The sequence below is a fragment of the Grammomys surdaster genome, unplaced genomic scaffold, assembly GCF_004785775.1.
Source record: "Grammomys surdaster isolate TR1022 unplaced genomic scaffold, NIH_TR_1.0 126313, whole genome shotgun sequence".
Taxonomy (NCBI): Eukaryota; Metazoa; Chordata; class Mammalia; order Rodentia; family Muridae; genus Grammomys; species Grammomys surdaster.
Genome location: NW_021621113.1, coordinates 1,071,430 through 1,089,668, shown reverse-complemented (window position 1 = coordinate 1,089,668; position 18,239 = coordinate 1,071,430). Strand labels below are relative to the sequence as shown.

Below are 18,239 nucleotides of genomic sequence, written 5' to 3'. Positions count from 1 at the left end.
ATTACAGCTTCTCAGTTTGCCCAGGCCACAGAGAAATCCACGCTTTGTATTACTTCCACACTGAGATCATTTCTGACCTGGCCTGGCTTCCTCTCCTTTGCCCTCCTACAACTGGATCAGTCATAAAGTCAAAACTCTTTTCCAAACACAAAGAAATTAAAAAAGGATGCTGTGGAGAGGGGTATTTCTGATTCCAGAGCTCATGGAAGTCTCTGTAGAGGAGAAGAATCCAGTGTTCATGAACAATAACAATTCAACTTAATCTCATCTTTTTAAGCTTAGTATTAAGTTAGCCCACACTGAACTACTTCATGTTTTTAAATACTCAGCTTTAAGAGCTAGAGAGATGGCTCAGTGGTTAAGAGTGCTTATGTACTTCCAGAAGACTGGAGATTGGTCCCCAGTACCCACGTTGTGTGGCTCAGAAACACCTGTAACTCCAGCTCCAAGAATCTGAAAACTACCCTCTTTACACACATCACACACACACACACACACGCACACATGCACGTAAAGAAAAATAGCATTAATCATTAAAATATTTAGAAAACTGTTTCTACATAGCAACAATAGCCTGCACAAAGTTTCTCCTGTTGCTGAATAGCCATGTTTGGTCAGGTGGATTAATCGTTAGAGGGAGCCCCTTGGCAACAGCTTTGCCCTTGCTTGTATAAAGCTGAAATTCCTTTTCGCAAGTAGGTGAAGTACAGCCTTAGCAATGTGGCTAACTGCATACCTTGCTCACTAACCTCATTTACCAGTTAGTGATGGAGACAGAAGTTAACCCTTCCAAATGAGCAAGCGCTACACTAATGATGTAATGATTTCTCGGAGTTAGAAATCTCCCTGACTTGAAAGGACCCCTCTTGAAGCTTAAAAGACTTGGACCCAGAGAATATGTATTCCCTGATAGCTACAGTGTAGAAGGTGAAGCCTCTATCCCTGCTGCAGGCACTGAGATGTTCTTCCTATGCTGTGATTTGTAGTTAACTCCCCTACAACGGTCCCCGAAAAGAACATCAAGTATGCTGGGAATGTTTTCGCCCCACGCTTCACCACAGCCTTGACCTCGACCACCCTGAACCAGCCTCTCTGGCTCAATCTGAACTGTCCACCTCCACCGGTGTTTTCCAGTCACTCTACCTTCCCGCAGTATCAGGTAAGCAAGTGGCTCTGGCTCCCACAGGAGCCTGCTGCACCGAGAACCTTGGGATTCCCCTTGAACACCACTCCTAACCATAGGTCATATGCAGATGAGAGTAGACACTGTCCACCTGTGGGCCTCTGCTACTATTTTCGTTGTGATCACCACAACGAAATTCACCACAAGGTATATACACATACACACGCACACACATGCAAACACTCATGTACACGTACATGTGCCTGCACACAGCATCTTGGGATCCTAGCTGAAATGGAATTAGAAGTCCCACACAGAGAGATAGTGAAGAATTTGTAGCAGGGTTTGAAATTTTACTCACGGAGCTTATTTATGCAGGGAAAATGTAGTTTCTTCTTCATTTTGTCCATTTAACTTAATATCCCTTAAGAACCATGGCCCACTTGGTAGGAGGAAGAAAAAATCAAATAAATGTCCACTCTAGTTTAAGCCTTTGTCCGATCCAATAACTTAACAGACCCCTTAGGTAGTGCTCTGTGTTTTCAGGAGAGGCACTCAACATCAGAGATTTCTCCATCTTCTAGTCCAACTCCTGCCTCTTCTCTGTCAACATCATGTAGTTCCTCCAGGAAGTACAGGGTCTCAGACCCGTGCATTGTCCATTTGCTGGTCTGGCCCAGCTTAGCCAGGTCTGGAAAGGGGAGAGTGGGGAAGAAATTAGTATCACACTCAAAGGTCCTGTCTCTGTTGTGTTTTCAACTTTTTCCGAAAGACTGAGTCCCTGCTTCCCCACCCTCCGCAGGTACAAAATGCCTTGTGACTTACGGTGAGGTGGAGATCGTTCCGGGGGAAATCACACGCATCATCTTCACATTAGTAATAACACCTCCACACAGTCTCCAGAGGAGCATCTGGGTCATTAATTCACGGCTTCCGTTGCTGGTGTTCTCAAACCCTTGCAATTTGGGGCTTCTCTAATCCCGTTCATTTATTCACCTCCTCATTGACCGACTCATTTTTATTTATTTATTCATTTTCTTAAGTAATTTTAAAGACTTCTGCTCTGTGCCTACTGTAGCCTGTGCACTGTGCTGGGGGAGGGTACTCAAAGGTCAGGAAGAGACTTGGAGTCCAAAGTAAGTTCAGGAGTAAGACCAGTGGGATACACTAAGACCCCAGACCCAGAAACAACTGCATGCTTTTCCATGGTTAGAAGTCAATGCAATGCTTCTCTGACTTGGCTTTTTTGAGTGAGTAAGGTTTGGATATATTTTCTGAGCATAGACTGTCCTATGTCTTCAGAGACACTGTTATTCAAATTGTAGGGCTGACTACAGAAGGAGGGAAACTGAGTCAGCTCCTCTGGATGGCAAATTTCTAGAAGCAGAGAATGCTTTCTTGTAGATCAAATGATGGTTTTTCAGTAACTTGCACTGGACATTCAGCTCAGCCTGTTGTCTGAGATAGGTACAGCCATATGCTCATTTTGAAACATTCTCTGACTGCTGCTCATCCTGGCCTTTCAGCTGTATGTTTCTATCTCTCCATCCACTTGACTGATGGCTCATCAATATTCATCTACTTATTTATCCTTATCCATCCGTCTATCATCCATCCAACTACCTATCCAACCATTCATTCACGCATGCATCATCCATTCATGAATCCATGCATGCACTCATGCATCCATCCATTTATGCACTTACCCAACCATCCACCTATGCATCCATCCATCCATCCACCCACTCACCCACCCACCCACCCACCCATCCATCCATCCATCCATCCACCCACCCATCCATCAGCTTCTGCAAATAAGTGGTGCTCTGGCCTGCCCGGGAGGACCTACTAGCTTCTGTGAATTCAGGTAGTGAATGGTCTAGTTGAAGTTGGCTGTGAAGGAGCTGACGCTCCCAGCTTGTGACTGAACACAGTGCTTCAGTCTTCTCATGGCATCTCAGCATCTCCCAGTGCTCACAGTGAGGCGATTAACCAGGAGGTCTGATACAGTAGAGAGAAGGCAGATCTGGAAACCAGAAGATTGGTGAAAGGGCTCTGCAGCATCTGCACTGTGTGGCCTTGGGCAAGTTCCTTAACTGTCCCAGTTTGTCTGTAGAAGAGCGGGGCTTATCATAATTACAGCAGCAGCAGAAACTGATTGTGTGGTAAGGATTAATTGAGCCCACATACGGGGAAGGACTCTTAAAATCCCCAGTGTGACACAGATGTTCCTTTCATTAATATTCAGTTATGGCCCTCCAAGAAAAGGGGGTCAGAGAGTTCAGTAGACCTTGAGGGGGCAAAGAGAACAGGGGACTAGTCTTTCATGGTCTCTTCTGCACACGGCCTAAGGAATAAAGATGAGACCCCAAATCTAATTTACTCAGAGCTTCATGGTGGAGACACTCAGAGATGGGGAGAGAAGATTCTCCACACAGAATATGAGCATCTCCAGATGAAAAAGGGGGAAGCTGTGTGGGGAAAGGCCATGGCCTCAAGAAGAAGAGGGGCGACTGCTTATTCGCTCATGATTTTACAAAGCTGCAATTCTAACAATTGCAAGTGTCCCCAGACTCAGGCTGTCTTTCTCATACTAATGAATCCAGTAACATCTCTTATGAGGAGGGGGTAGGGCTGGCCAGCTGTATGCTCGCCATTTGCCTCAGGGTGGCCCATAGAACAGGTGGTGTTGGTGGAGGGCTGCCTGGTGTTTGCAGCCCTGGAAGAGGTGGCAGTTAGGCAAGTTAATGTGGTTGAAAGGAAGCAGCAGTAGACAGGGGGTGGAGGTGAGACTTAGCAACCTTCCTGAGGCCTCTTAACTCACTGAGGGTCTGGAAGGAGCAAGATCATCCTTTGGTCAGGTTCACCCCAGAGTGGGGTAGTAGGGACCTGGCTGGATCATGGTGGTGCATGAGGCTTTCCTGGTTGCAGAACTTTAAGCAATAGAGCATAAGGGGTGGTGGACGCACTGGTGAAAATGGGAGGGGCCAAGACAGGAAGGTCTCAAGTATCAGTGCTTCATCAGAGAATGGGCAGGGCTCTTTGTTAGGCTATGCTGATTCTCAGAGAGTTGGAAGCTGGAATGGGAAGAGAAGCTGGGAATTTTCTCAGGTGACTCCACATCAGAGATCCTGAAGCCCCACATGAGGATCGAGGGCACCATCAAGAGCGTATTGTCCACCATTACCATTTCAGTGACTGACACAAATGGGGTGTAGAGTGTTCTTGAAAGACATCCTGGGCTGAGAGGTGCTTCAGGCTCTGACCATCATCCTAAATGTAGTGTCCAGCTTTTTGGCTCCTCTGAGCCACAGTGGATGAAGAAGAATTGCCTAGAGCCACACATAAAAGCTAGGGGTGTACAACACATGACCCACGGGTTTCAAGATCAGACACGTTTATTTTACATGACACTGTGACAAGAAGACTCTGTCACTATGATGTTCATGTCCTAGAATCATGCTATCAGGCTACCAAATAGTTGCAAAATAATCTAGCAATAATGTTCTAAGTAAGCTTATAATTTTATTTATTTATTTATTTATTTATTTATTTTTAGCTTTTGGATCAATTTTATGTTAGGCTGCAGTTCATAACTATTTTAGTCCCTATGTGGCCTGCTAGGTACCCTGTGTTAGGGCTGGGTACCCTTGTGATATAGGTAATGACTAAGTGGACATTTGAAAGGGTCATGAGTTGGCCCACTCTTCGTAACATTTCTGCTAGTATGTCTTGTGTCTGTATGGACATAAGGATATTCCCAGGCTCCATGGTTAATCAGAGTTGTAAATAAAATTTCCATTCTCTTGGGCTAAGCTGCCAGAGATTCTGGAGGGAGGGGCCGGTGGGGGATGATGGACAGACCTAACATTTACAGAGTCCTTACTATGTATCCAGGTACTTTCTCAGCTCTTTGCTTGCATCCTTTATGTATTGCCCCTGCTTGCCTTTACCATGAGCTATAGATACCCATCGTCCCCTAGTGGCAGAAACCCAAATGAGTACACACAGGGATACAGTTGCACACTTGTACACAGAATCCCAGTTGGCTAGACCCAGGTCCCTCCACATGTGGGCATACCTGAACACAGAGTTATCAACATGGTGCACCGATGTGCAGGACATCTCGCATGATAGCTAACAATGGGCTTAGGGGAAAGGTAGAAAAGGCCCGTGATGGGCGGAGGAGACAGCTCGGTCCATAAGCTACATGCCTCTCGAACTTGAGGACCTAGGTTTGACCAACCAAAATTCAAATGGAAAACAGCTGGTCAAGGTTAGGCAGTGGTAGTTCCTGTTCTGGGGAGGCACGGACAGGAGGATCTTTAGAGTTTATTGGCCAGCCAACACAGTAAGCCTCAAGCCACTTGGTAAGCCTCAGGCCAGTGAGAGATCTTAAGAAAACAAAGGGGCAGCACATGAGAAATGACACAGGAGGCTCGCCTCTGCATCTGCATGTATGTGCCGACAGCAACAATGATAACTGTGGCCATTCCAATAGGCTCCATAGGACTGTCATTCACTCTTCTGAAGACAAGGGAAAGACTCTCAGAGAAGTGGAGTAAACTTTCTCAGGAACACATCAGCTTCTGAAAGGTGGCTAGTCTCTGCCGCTCCTTCCTAAACACTCACCAAAGAAGCTTTGGAGTCTATTAAAAGGGGCTTCCCATGTGGCCTGACCTAAGCTGGCCATGACATAAAACAGTCAGCTCTAGGCAACTTCACGGAGTCAGTCATCTAGGGCCTGAGAGGTCAGTCCGGGATGTAGATCTAGGCCTGTGAATGGGATGCTGAGGTATACAGCTTCCATGCTCAGCCTGGGACCCTCACCCAGCATCAAGAACTGCTCTCTTTCTCTTTAGGGCCTGTATCCTCAGCGGTCGACAAGGATGCCCTACCAGCAGCCCGTACACCCACCACTGGGGTGCTACTCCCGACAGGTGAGTGGGTGACTCCCCTCCCATGCCATGCTCCATCCAAATCTTTTGGTCGGGAAGCTCTCTGTTCCTTCATCCTTGCCCAACAGTCACTACCATTGCTTTCTGGCTCATCGCTGACTTAAGGGAACAAACACAGTTGTTAAGTGCTGTATCACAGACAAACGTTGCCACAGGATGATACCAGATATCACTTAACAGAGAGTCCTTACTACATGATAATGCCAGGCCTTCCCCAAAGACTTCTCCTACACTCATTCTCAACCACCTTATAATGCATGCTATCGATGGGGAAACTGAGGCATAAAGAGATTAGACCATAACATTAACATTTAGGTTTGGCAATGCTGTGGCAACAAGTAGCTTCCATGACCAGGGACTTTCAGGGAGTCTTTAGTTCTTGCCCATGAGCCTCTGGGTTGGCTGAACAGGGATGTGGATCAGGGTCAGGTCTGTTCTCTCTGCTTGTTTAGGGTCTACTAGGAAGATGCAGGAGCCTTTGCTCCTCTCTCGCTGGGTGTCAGAAGCACATAAAGATAAGAGGAAATACACAATGCTTCCAGAGGCCTCAGCTCTGTGCATGACAAGATCCACACACAGCATATGTGGGCCAAAGAATCATCTTTATGCTATGTGGGCTGGCTAGCTCCTGTAAAAGACACTCAGTTTAATTTAAATTTCAAATTTAAATATTGCACAAGAAATATTTATGTTAAACATATACTCAGTGGTTATTTCCAGTTTGGATTAAGCTGATGTCCTGTAGTTTTATTTGCCAAATGTGGTGGTATGAATTACACCAGTACTTCAGGTGCAAATGCCCCTTAGATGTTAACTCAGAAGCAAATGAAGGCCTGGCCCTGGCAGCCTGGTGCTCTTAGCCACCGTGATGGACACCTCTCGTAGATAAATACACAAAAGTAGTATATCAGAATAATGCAGCAGAGATAGTAACAGACATCCATAGAGAGAAGCAGAGAGAAATAGTGGGCTGAGGAGATGTCTCACTGGATAAAGTGCTTGCTTTCCTGTGGGTCCCTGGTTCCGGAGGGTGTCCCACGATGATCTCCTGGCTGAGGACAGAGTGAGAGCAGGGAGGATCTGCTACCGTCTCTGCCGCTGCCTCTGCCTGCGTCTCCACTGTCCCTCGGTCTCTGGCCAGGCCTGGTGTGAAAGGTCTGGGCCAAAGGGTACAGAGCACAAGCAGGGAGGAGAGATCACCTGCCCCCACTGCTGCCTCTGCCCGAGTCTCCGATGTCGCCACTCTGTCACTCCCAGGTGCTGCACCTGTCTCTCAGCACTAAGCCAGCCCAGGCTGGGCGGATAGGAAGCCGGCTAGCTGCCGAGGAAGCAGCTTGGTGCCCCAGGAAGGTTACGGGAGAGCAGATCTCTCCCCAAGTGTTACAACTCTAGTGTTACAGCTCTTGCAACAGAGACTCTCGGACACCAGGATGATTCTCTAACACTCCTTTACTTCTCCTGAATAGAGCCCCTACATACAGTTTCAGGGTGGGTTAGGGTCTGGCAGCAGATAACACCTATTGGCTTGGTCTGAGAGCTTGGAGATACCTCATCTACATGTAGGAGAGCCTGAGGCACTGTTCCTCGTGACTGATGGTCACAGACCTCTCTTTGAGAGGGGCTGTTTTGGGCTGAAGCTGAATGAAACCAGGGCCTGGGGGCAAAAGCCGAACACCTGCCATCCAGATAATGGTCTGGGGTTCAAGACTCGCTCAACCAGGTTCCCAGCTGCTTCTCCCAGCCCAGCACCCCACACTTTCCAAGCATGAGGAATGAAGTTTGGACTTCTAGAACCCATGTAAATCCAGAAGCAGTAGCATGCATCTATAACCCCAGTATTCTAATTACAAGATGGGAGACAGAGACAAGCTCATGGACCAGCCAGTCTGGCATATATAGCAGTGAACAGCAAGAGACACTGCTTTAAAACAGGGTGAAAGGTGAGGACGCCCAAGGCCTCCATCTGTACACTGTGGTTTAAGTACCAGTACACACACACACACACACACACACACACACACACACGAAACACACACATGAGAAATACATGTAGTTACCTACTTCCAAGCTGCTTGAGCTGGCCTGCATGCTAACGCATACTCATTGACAGATATGGAAACCGGCTCAGAGGTACTGAGTCTTGAGGCAGAGATGGGGTATGAGACAAAAAAAAAATCATTTAGACTGGGGACATAGAGGGGGCTGAAGGCAAGAATTCCACATTCCCAAATGGACTTGCATCCTACACATACGTCCACGGACAGTCCACACCTTCAATTCTAGTTTCTTCCATCTCTGTCCTTCCCAGAGTCCTACCCTTTCTCTGAAAACCTCATCTCTGAGCTGGAATATGCTAGTATGTTCCGGGGGCTAGCGATGGTCCCGTAGGTGAAAACTACCATGGTCAGTACTGCTTCATCAGGAATAAAAGCCTCCTTCATCCTAACTGTTATGAGAGAGTCTGTCTCAGGAATCCCAGTCACATTATTTCCACCTACAAACACTAACAGCTCCTCCTGGCTCAGTCTTTTTAGGCAATTATGAGTGTGTATATATTTGAATAATGTAGTATAAAACATGGTAAGAATTTTAAAAACGGAGACCATCGCTGTTTATCGGTCTCTCTCATATCCTTTGAGGAACACCTATTTATTTAGTATTTCCTGAACGAGGCCTGATTCTCGGCACACCGTTCTATGCTTTTGTAAAAGATGAGTGTATTTGGGGGTGGTTTTTAGAGCAGCATACAATGCTGCATGTGATGGCTTTGATTGGCCCCATGGAATCTTGGGAATATCCCTGGATAAGGCTGGTGTGAAATCTGGGACTCATCCCTTAATAGTCTCTGCCAGAGCCAAATACTTCCCACTGTGGAAACTAGGGGCATTTCCTGTTACAGCTGCCACAGAGTCTGTCCTGTGGGGTGTTTTCAGTACCCACATCTGGTGTCACAGGGCCCTGTAGCCACTCTTTGAGCAGCACACCAACAACTAGGGGATGAGCTCAGCTTTCAGAGAGTGCACAGCAGAGGAAGGCTGGAGCAGAACCCAGGCTCAGGGCTCTCCCTGGGGTCCTGGCCTCAGGAGTCTCAGTCCCCTTGTCTCCCAAATGGGAGTAACAAGGCCCTGGTTAGTTATTTTTCTCACCAAGATGATAAAAGGCAACTTGAAGTTTTAGTTTCGTTGTTGTTTGGTTTGATTTGTGTTTCTCTCACTCAGTTTGAGAGTATAGCCCATCACCTCAAGTGTGGCCGCTGGTCACATCGTAACCACAGTTAGGAAGGAACAAGAGACAAAGGCTGGCATTCGAGTGGCTTTCTCTTGTTCCCTTTTTATTCAGTCTAAAACCCCAATCCCAGGAAACGAAGCTGTCCACTTTTAGGGTGGGTCTCCCATCCTTGGTTACAATTCTCTGAAAACGCCTTCACAGCACACCCTAGGTGATTCTAAATCCCATGAATCTTATCATCAGAACAGGTCACATGATCTTGTCTCGTAGGGTTTGTAGATGTAGTGACGGAGACCAGGTGAAGGGTCTCCCACAGCCTGAGGGCTCCATACACACCAGTCCAAGTGGTTTTATATTAGACACGGACATGAGGGGGGTAGGGGGCTCTTGAGTACTACAGGCTTCTCTGGTTTGAGTAGAAATCTAGGTGCTTTCCCTGCTTTGACAGAAGCTCCTCTCAGCACACAGGAAAGCCCACGAGGGGAAAGGTCTTCTCCCGTTGAGCTCTCAGTAGTGGGTCCTGTTGCTCCAGAGGTCCTGCTTGCTCTCCATCACTTTAGCAGATGCTCACGGCTCCCTGGTCTTCCTATCCCCTCCCTGGCTCCGCTGACTATTCACTCCACTGTCTGGAGCTGGGACAGTAGCAGTGAATGAGATGCGTAGTATCCTTGCATATTGGGGGCAAGAAAGTATGATATTTGCCCAGGTATTGGCAGAAACCCCACCGACTTCCCCTCTTTCCCGCAGGTCTGAGATACACTTGTTGCTTCACCTCCTGCTTACACTGTCTGTTTACACTGTTTATACTGTAGCCACTAGCCATGTACGGCTTTCCCCAGGAATTCCAATGCAGTAGCCTCCAGACTTTAGCTCCTCATTCATTCTGGCTCTGTGGTTCTCAACCCGTGGGTCACCATCCCTTTGGGGCAGGGGCGGAGAGTTTCAATGATCTTTTCACAGGGGTTGCCTAAGAAGACCGGAAAACACAAATGTTTACATTACTATTCATAAACGGTAGCAAAATTACAGTTATAAAGTAGCAATGAAAATAATTATATGGTTGGGGGTCATCACAGTATGAGGGACCGTATTAAAGGGCTGCAATGTTAGGCAGGTTGAGAACCACTGCTCTAGCTGGATTTTCAAATGTTTAATAATTACAGCCTGTGGTTATGCAGCGGTCCTCGAAGCACAGACCTGCTCTTCCCCTGCAGGGGTTTCCACTTGTTGGAGTTGTCTGGTGCTCACAGCCTGCTGAGGTCCTACTGTAGAAGCCAGTGGTGTGAATCTCAGCAGTCAGACCTTCCCCACACAGAGTAGGTAGTGCTGCTCCATTTTACAGATTAGGAGTTTAAGGCTCATATACATATGGCAAGTAAAGGCTACACAGATTGATAAGGTAGCAGCTGGGGTTAAGGTCAGGGCTGGAGGATGTTGAGCTTGTCCCTCTCTTCTTTCTGCCCTGCAGGTGACACCGTACAACCCACAGCAGATGGGACAGCAAATTTTCCGCTCTTCCTACACCCCCCTGATGAGCTACATCCCCTTCGTCCAGCCCAACTATCCATATCCTCAGAGGACCCCCCAGAAGCTGCCTGCCAACCCCCGAGACCCTCCCACGATGGCAGGAGATGGGCCTCCATACCTCTTCCCCCAGGGATATGGGTGAGTTCTCAGCCATGGTGGAGGTGGGGAGCTGACCTGCATCTAGATGGTCGTCAGACAGGGCAAGTGAATGGGACGGGCTTCATAGAGGCTTTGTTGGCAAATGTGCCCCATGGCTGTGGTGGTGGTGGTGGGGCATATCTTTGTACCTGTGCCCAATGTCTCTGAGGACTTGGAAGGAACAAATGTGGTGGTGAGCCTGGGCTGGGGTCCAGGACCAGCCTTTTGAAGGTCCTATGTAGGCTGCCACCTACAGGCTGGTTGTAGAACTGCAGCTGCCCAATCAGAAGCAAGTGGTCATTCTACACACTACATGGATGCTGCAAGTGACTCGTGGCGCCCTGTAATCATTTGATGATCTGCAAAAAGTATGGTTGACTAATCCATCCCCTTCCTGCATGCATCTGGAGTGCTGGCCAGGCTAATCTTTCAAGCATGCCCTGGACATTCAAGCAGACCCAGCGAAGGGTCTTCTACAGCTCACCCACCAAAGTATCCCAAACCCCAAGCAGTAGAAAAGTCTGGTATTTCCCGGGCTTGCATGGAAGGCTTAGCAGCAGACCACTAACATAAACTGGGTAGTTCAATGAAGATTCCTCTTAGGAGGTGCCTGCTGTGGAGTAACAAAGTCGTATTTGTTTAACATAATTAACAAGTAGCCACTCACTCCAGTAAGCCAAATCCTCAGCTGATGCCGGTGACCCAAGTCAGGAAGCATCATGCTACTCCTGTGGACCTCAGAATCCTAGGCAGATCACAGGACCTGCGTGCCCCACTTGGAGAAACTCAGGTTCTAGGTTAGGATCAGACTCTCAAGGGTGATATCGATTCTTGCCTCCCCGGCCCACACTGTGCCCAGCAGACAGCCTTTCCCCACCTGACCCATTGCACGACCCCAGACTCCCACCCTTTGAATCTTCCATCTCCCCTAATATCTTGTGGAAAGGGATCAATGTTTCAAAGTGGTTTTGATAGTCAGATCTGTTTGGGGAAAACTTCGAGAAACAAAGACAAGCAGATTTTCTAACGGTTGGAACTCTCAGATCATTTAATTGCCTGGGGTGCTCGGAGAATGTTCAAGAAGGTGGTCGATGGTAGTATTTGAATATGATGCCCATGGTTTCTTTTAATGTCTTTCCTTTCTCCTCTGCTCCCGCCTCCTTTACTTCACTCTTTCCCCTCTCCCCTCTCTCCCCTTTACTTTATAGAGCTCCACAGGTCACCCCTACCACCACCACCATCACACACACACACACACACACACACAAGTGCTGTGTTGGTTCACATGATTAATGCAAACTTAGCTTACAGGGAACACACAGGTAATAAGATGAACTTCTTCCCTTCAAAAAGCAGCAGGCTGGGGCTAGAGACATGGCTCAGCAATTAAGACACTCCCTGTGCTTCCAGAGGATCCAGGTTTGGTTCCCAGCACTCACTGTCCAGAATCTCACGACCATCTGTAACTCTAGTTACAGGGGATCCAATACCCTCTGCCAGCCTCTGCAGGCAGCCCCACACACGACATATACAAACTCATGCAGGCACACATACATACACATGATTATATAAACACACACACATATTCATAAAAAGCAGAGGGGAGCTGACAGGATTAGATGCCACATGCTTTGGTAAAGTGATGACCAAGTGGCCCCAGGCCAGAGCCAGGACCTCTGACTACTGATGGTGGAGGGGGTTTGGGGGAGGTGTCCCAGAGAGTGGGTAGAGGAGGCAGTCTGATCAGAGGGAGTCAGGCCCTGAAGTGGGATGGGACAAGGAGATCTTTAAATGCTCCCTTTAAGCTCTTGATTTTGAGGTTTCAGGAATTAAACCCAGGTCCTCTCTCATGGTAGGCAAGTGACTCACTACTGAACTCACCCCTGCCACCCCATCACCCCACCCCTGGCCTGGGAGGTGCTAGGAAAGCTGGAGGCCTGGGGACAGGGACGAGAATAGTTTGAAGTATTAGATTTATCCCTGGAAAGGTGGAAAACAGGATTGGAAAGAGAGGCTGGGATTGGATTATTAAAGGCTATTTGACTGGTAGGCCAAGGGATCTAATAAAAGCCTGTGTACATCAGAGTGAACACACATAGGCCTAGGGGACAGAACAGGAGTCGAGGTGTAGTCTGGAGGTCTCAACAAGAAGTCATCTATTACCTTCCTGGAGGTGAGAGTGAATGAAGCTTCTGAGGGACACAAAAAGCCATCCTGCAGCTGGCAGCCACCCTTGTGATACGGCCTGTGATTCTTCAAGGGACAGAATAGAATGCTGGCTATTAAGGGAAGTTTATAGAAAGGGTGGAATCTTGATCTCTATGTGTCTTTGGGGAGATGAGAGTGGGGGGATAAAGGACAGGAAGGGGCAGCCCAAGAAGAAGACACATGATAGAGACTAGCAGGAGACGGTGGAAAGGAAGAGAGATGAGTAAGGGAAGGTGGAGATAGTTAGTGTGGGATAATGACGCCCCAAGAAGCTAGGAAACTATGGTGGGGACAGAAGCAGGTGCCAGTTTACATCCCCAAAAGAGGATGTTTTTTTCAAAAAAAAAAATTGAGGGAGCTGGCTCAGTCAGTAAAGCCTTTGGACCTGATGCTGGTCCCCAGAATTTGCATAGAGAACAAGGCATGGTGGCACACACTTGTAGTCCCAGTGCTGTGGAGGCAAGAGGCAGGTGGATCTCTGGAGTTCACTGGCCAGCCAGCTTTGTCTGACTTGTGACCTTCGGTCCCAGTAAGAGAATCTCGAAGAACAATGTGGACAGTTCCTGAGGAAAGACTCACAAAGCTAGCTTCTGGTCTCCATATACTTGAACACAAGCACACACACATACACACACACACACACAAACATGCAAGCATAGATATGCATACATAAAAATCTGATTGACCTCTGGGCTTTTGGGACATATCTGTAATCCCAACACTTAGGAAATGAATTTAGGGCTGAGGTTTTCAATGCTGCCCATGAATCAGATGCTGGTGGTGCAGACGAGCGTGGTTCCTGTGAGAAAAGAGATAAGTGACCTGATGTAGGATGTTCTGTTTCTTGGCAGTCAGTCAGCCTTGATCGTGGTTGCATGAGGACCAGGGCACGCATCCTAGGCTTCTGATCTGTGCACTGGATAAGTGACATCAGCAAATGCCTAGCTTGCAATGACTAGAATGAGGCTGTTCATCAAGCCCTGAACACTGCACTCGTTAGACTGTTAGTTACTTTCTCTCACTGTGGTAAAACATCATGGCCAGAAGCAATGTATAGAAGGAAGAAATTATTTGGGCTTACAACCGTAAGTCTTAGTTTGGATTTTATTGCTGTGAAGAAACACCATGACCACAGCAACTCTTATAAAAGACAGCGTTTAATTGGGACTGCTTACAGTTTCAGAGGTTCAGTTCATTATCATCATGGCAGGAAACATGGTAGACTGTATGTAGGTTGCGTGATGCTGGAGAAGGAGCTGAGAGTTCTGCATCTTGATCTGAAGTCAGCAGAAGGACTGTGTGCCACACTGGGTGAAGCCTGAACATAAGATACCTCAAAGCCCACCCCTATAGTGGCACACTTCCTCCAATAAGGCCACACCTCCTAACAGTGCCACTCCTTATGGACCAGGCATCCAAACCCATGAGTGTATGAGGGCCATACCTATTCAAACCACCACATGATTCCAGAGGGACACGAGTCAACCTTGGAAGGCAGGTATAGAGGCAGGGACAGGAGGTTGAGAGTTTACACTGTGAACCACAGTGAATTAGACAGAGCAAACTAGATGTCAGGAGAGACCTTGCACTCTCAAAGCCTGCCCCTCAATAATACAGTTCCTTCCTTTAGAAGGCAGCGACTCTTAAACTTCCCCAAACAGTGCCACCAACTGGGGGCTACTGTTCAAGTGCCTTAGACTATGGGGGCGGGCATTTTTCATTCAAATCATCACAGAGAGATGGGTGGAAATATTGATAGACAGGTGGATACAGGATCCTGGAGTTGAGAGTGGGGCAAGGTTGGAGCTGGCAGTGAATTTGGTGTTTGTTGGAATATAGATGATAAATGAAGGCACGGGACAGGGTGAATTACCAGGGAGTGCACATGCATAGCGGAGATGCAAGGATATAGCCCTGGGGCCTCCGGCTGGTGGAGGGTCTGGAGGGGTAAAGGGACCAGGAAAAGATCTAGGAAGCAGCTTTTAGTGGTATCTGTGTGTGTATGTGGTAGGTGGTGTGTATAGTGTGCGTGTGGTGTAAGTGTGTCTATGTGTGAGTCCATGTGATGCATGTAATGTAGGTGTGTGTGAGCGTATGTGGTGTATGTGTGTATGTGTGTGTGAGTGATGGGACAGCCATCAAAAGAATGGAAGCCACATGCAGGAAACGAGTCTGTAGTAGAACACATAGGAGCTGGAATCAAAGTAAGAAATGAGAGCTTGGTACTACGGGAGCCAACACAGGGAGTTCTGGGTAATATGGTTGTTGAGAAACCTATGAAGCCAAGGATTGGACAAGACCTGGTGAGGCTGGATGAGTCAAGAGAAGGTGTATGCATGGACCTAGGTGGACAGCTTGGTCTGAAAGACAGGTAGGGCTATCAAAAGCAGAGGAAGCGAGAGGAGAGAGGGAATAAAGTGAGAGAAGAAAGAGCAAGGGCCCCAGTCTCAGAGGAGGAGGGAAGGCCTCCAGTGCCTCTGCCAAGCTGATTTACACTCCTCATCAGGGATGACTACTACACAATTTATCCTCCAAGCAATAAAATAATGAGAGTGAGCATTTACCGGGGGGGGGGGTCAGTAATATTTGCTCTGGAAACAGTATTATGTCAACCATCTTGGGTAAGCCAAGATGCATGTTCTCCGTACTCTAGGACAGTGTTCTCAACCTGGGGGTCGTGACCCCTCTGAGCATCAAACAACCCTTTCACAGGGGCCACTTAACACCATTGGAAAATACAGACATTTGCATTACAATTCCTAACATTAACGAAGTTGCATTTATAAAGTAGCAATGAAAATAATTTTATATTTGGGGTTCACTACAACATCAGGAACTATTATAACACAGGGTCACAACATTAGGAAAATTGAGAACCACTGCCAAGGAGCTGATGTACTCTCTCCTTCTTCCTCGTCTCCCATCTTCTCCAGCAAGTATTCCTTGGTAGCTCGAGTCTATACACACAACTTCTCCCCCTGGCCCTGTGTTCATGATGTCTGGGCCATAACCTTGAGAGTTGACCCGATTCTGAGTGATCAACCCAGAGGAGCTAAGGATACCGGGGGAAATGATCAGATATGAGAGGCTGTGTGATTAATTAGTTGTTGATAACCATTGTTACTGTTTCAAGTTTTATGAATCAGATGAAACATCCAGAGTATCTTATAATAACATCACTCTTTTCTGCCAGGGCTGGGGACTAAACCTGGGGCCTTCCACATATCAGACAACCGCTCTACCACAGACACATACCTCAGCCCTTGCTTTTATGAGACAGGGTCTGCTGAGACTGATGTGGCCTCAAAATTAGTGATCTTCCAATATCCACCTCCCCAGTCCTGGGATAGCAGGCACATACTGTGCCAACATCATTTTCAATCACTTATAATTCAGCATGTTTTTTTCTTTCATTTTGTGCATATGCGTGTTTCATCTGCATGTATGTCTGTATGCTGTGTGTGTACCACCCAAGGAAGTCAGAAGAGGAGATCAGATCCCCTGGGACCGGAGTTAGAGATTGCAGTGAGCCATCTTGCTGGTGTTGGGGATAGAGCCCGGGTCCTCAGAAGAGATGCTCTTAGCAGCTGAGCCACTTCTCCAGCTCCTCCAGGATGGTTTTTAAAGGAGGAGAAGAGATGTGGTTTCTGCAAATAATTTTCCTACTAGGGATGTGCTGCCAGACCCTGGGTTGGGTGCTGAAAAGCCAAGTACTCTGTCTGCTGTTCTGGAACTTACTTTAGTTAGAAGGAAATGAAATATTACCCGAACCTTACTTAGCTGGTCTATGGACTGTCACCATTAGACAGCCACAGATGGTATGAGCAGCTAAGGCCATTAACACAGTGTGGTCTGCTTCCATCACTGTGTCCCTCCCCTCACCCTCCCACTTTGTTGTTCTTTCTTTTATGGGAGAGTGCCTTGAAGGTGACTCTCTTTTATAATATGCATCTGCCCAGCGGAAAAGTGGTTGAGAATGCCTGGATTAGACTAAATCTAGCCGTTTGCTCTGCGGCAATTTGTATTAAGCTCTGGTTCCATCTGAAGTATGATGGGTGAAGAAATTGCAGTCAGATCCCAGAAGTCTGTGTTAGCTGCTCAATCTGAAGAGGTCAGGGGAAGCTTCACAGAGGAGGAGATGGCTTTTGAACTCTATTTCGAAGTATGCATACAAGTGTGCCAGAAAAGGCATCAGAGAGGTATGTGGATTTCTGCTGTTTGAAGTGGAGACGCACATCTTTGCTCATTCTTCCCTGATGGTCACGCAACATGGCAGACACTGAGGAGTGTTGAAATAAAGGGTGTGATTTAGCAAGGCTGAGTCAGGAAGCTAGCTGAGCAGGAAGATGCATTGCTATTGGCTGAAGTCAGATCAGCAGCCAGCCAGGACAGTGCTTGTTTTCTGCAATGCTATGGGCTTCCCAAACGCATCTGGTCCTCTAAGACAATAAGTACACTCAGGGCCACAGGTGAGATTCTCAGACCCAGATAACTTCTTTCATTGTGGCCCCTAACTGGAGACAGCATGGAACTCTAAATGTCATCCATCCGTGGTCCCCGGCAGCTCCCTGAACCAAAGTAGCAAGGGGACACAGCTTTTCACTGTCCTTTAACTGTGCAATTTTGTGTTAGACTTGCCTGGAGCCAAAGACTTTATAAGATGCTAAAGCTTTCAGCCTCCAAACCTGTCCCAGCTTTCTAACCTTTAATGGCTACACATACACATACACACACACACACACACACACACACACACACACACACTATACATACACACACTCAATACACACACACTCAACACACACATCACACACACACACACACACACACACACATACACACACACACACACAAACGGTTCTTTTTTCCAGGCTCTCCGGGAATACGAGACTTCGTCACAGCACCTGTCATCCCTCTCTTCCAGGTTCAACTCGGCGCCCAGCGGCCCCCTGATGAACAGCCCCTATTTTTCCTCCAGTGGAAATGGCATACGCTTTTAGATGTCTCTCTCTCTCTCTCTCTCTCTCTCTCTCTCTCTCTCTCTCTCTCTCTCTCTC

At 47.5% G+C, this 18,239-nt stretch overlaps 1 protein-coding gene across 1 annotated transcript in view; it reads left to right on the top strand.

Annotated features, from left to right (window-relative positions):
* CUNH1orf94 (chromosome unknown C1orf94 homolog) overlaps nt 1-18,182 on the top strand; it is a 42,478-nt gene extending 24,296 nt beyond the window's left edge. Inside the window, exons 4-7 of the mRNA XM_028759552.1 lie at nt 987-1,159; nt 5,986-6,063; nt 10,778-10,974; nt 18,107-18,182. Coding sequence (XP_028615385.1) covers nt 987-1,159; nt 5,986-6,063; nt 10,778-10,974; nt 18,107-18,182 — 524 coding nt within the window. The remainder of the gene's footprint in view (nt 1-986; nt 1,160-5,985; nt 6,064-10,777; nt 10,975-18,106) is intronic.
* Nucleotides 18,183-18,239: the final 57 nt, after the last annotated feature.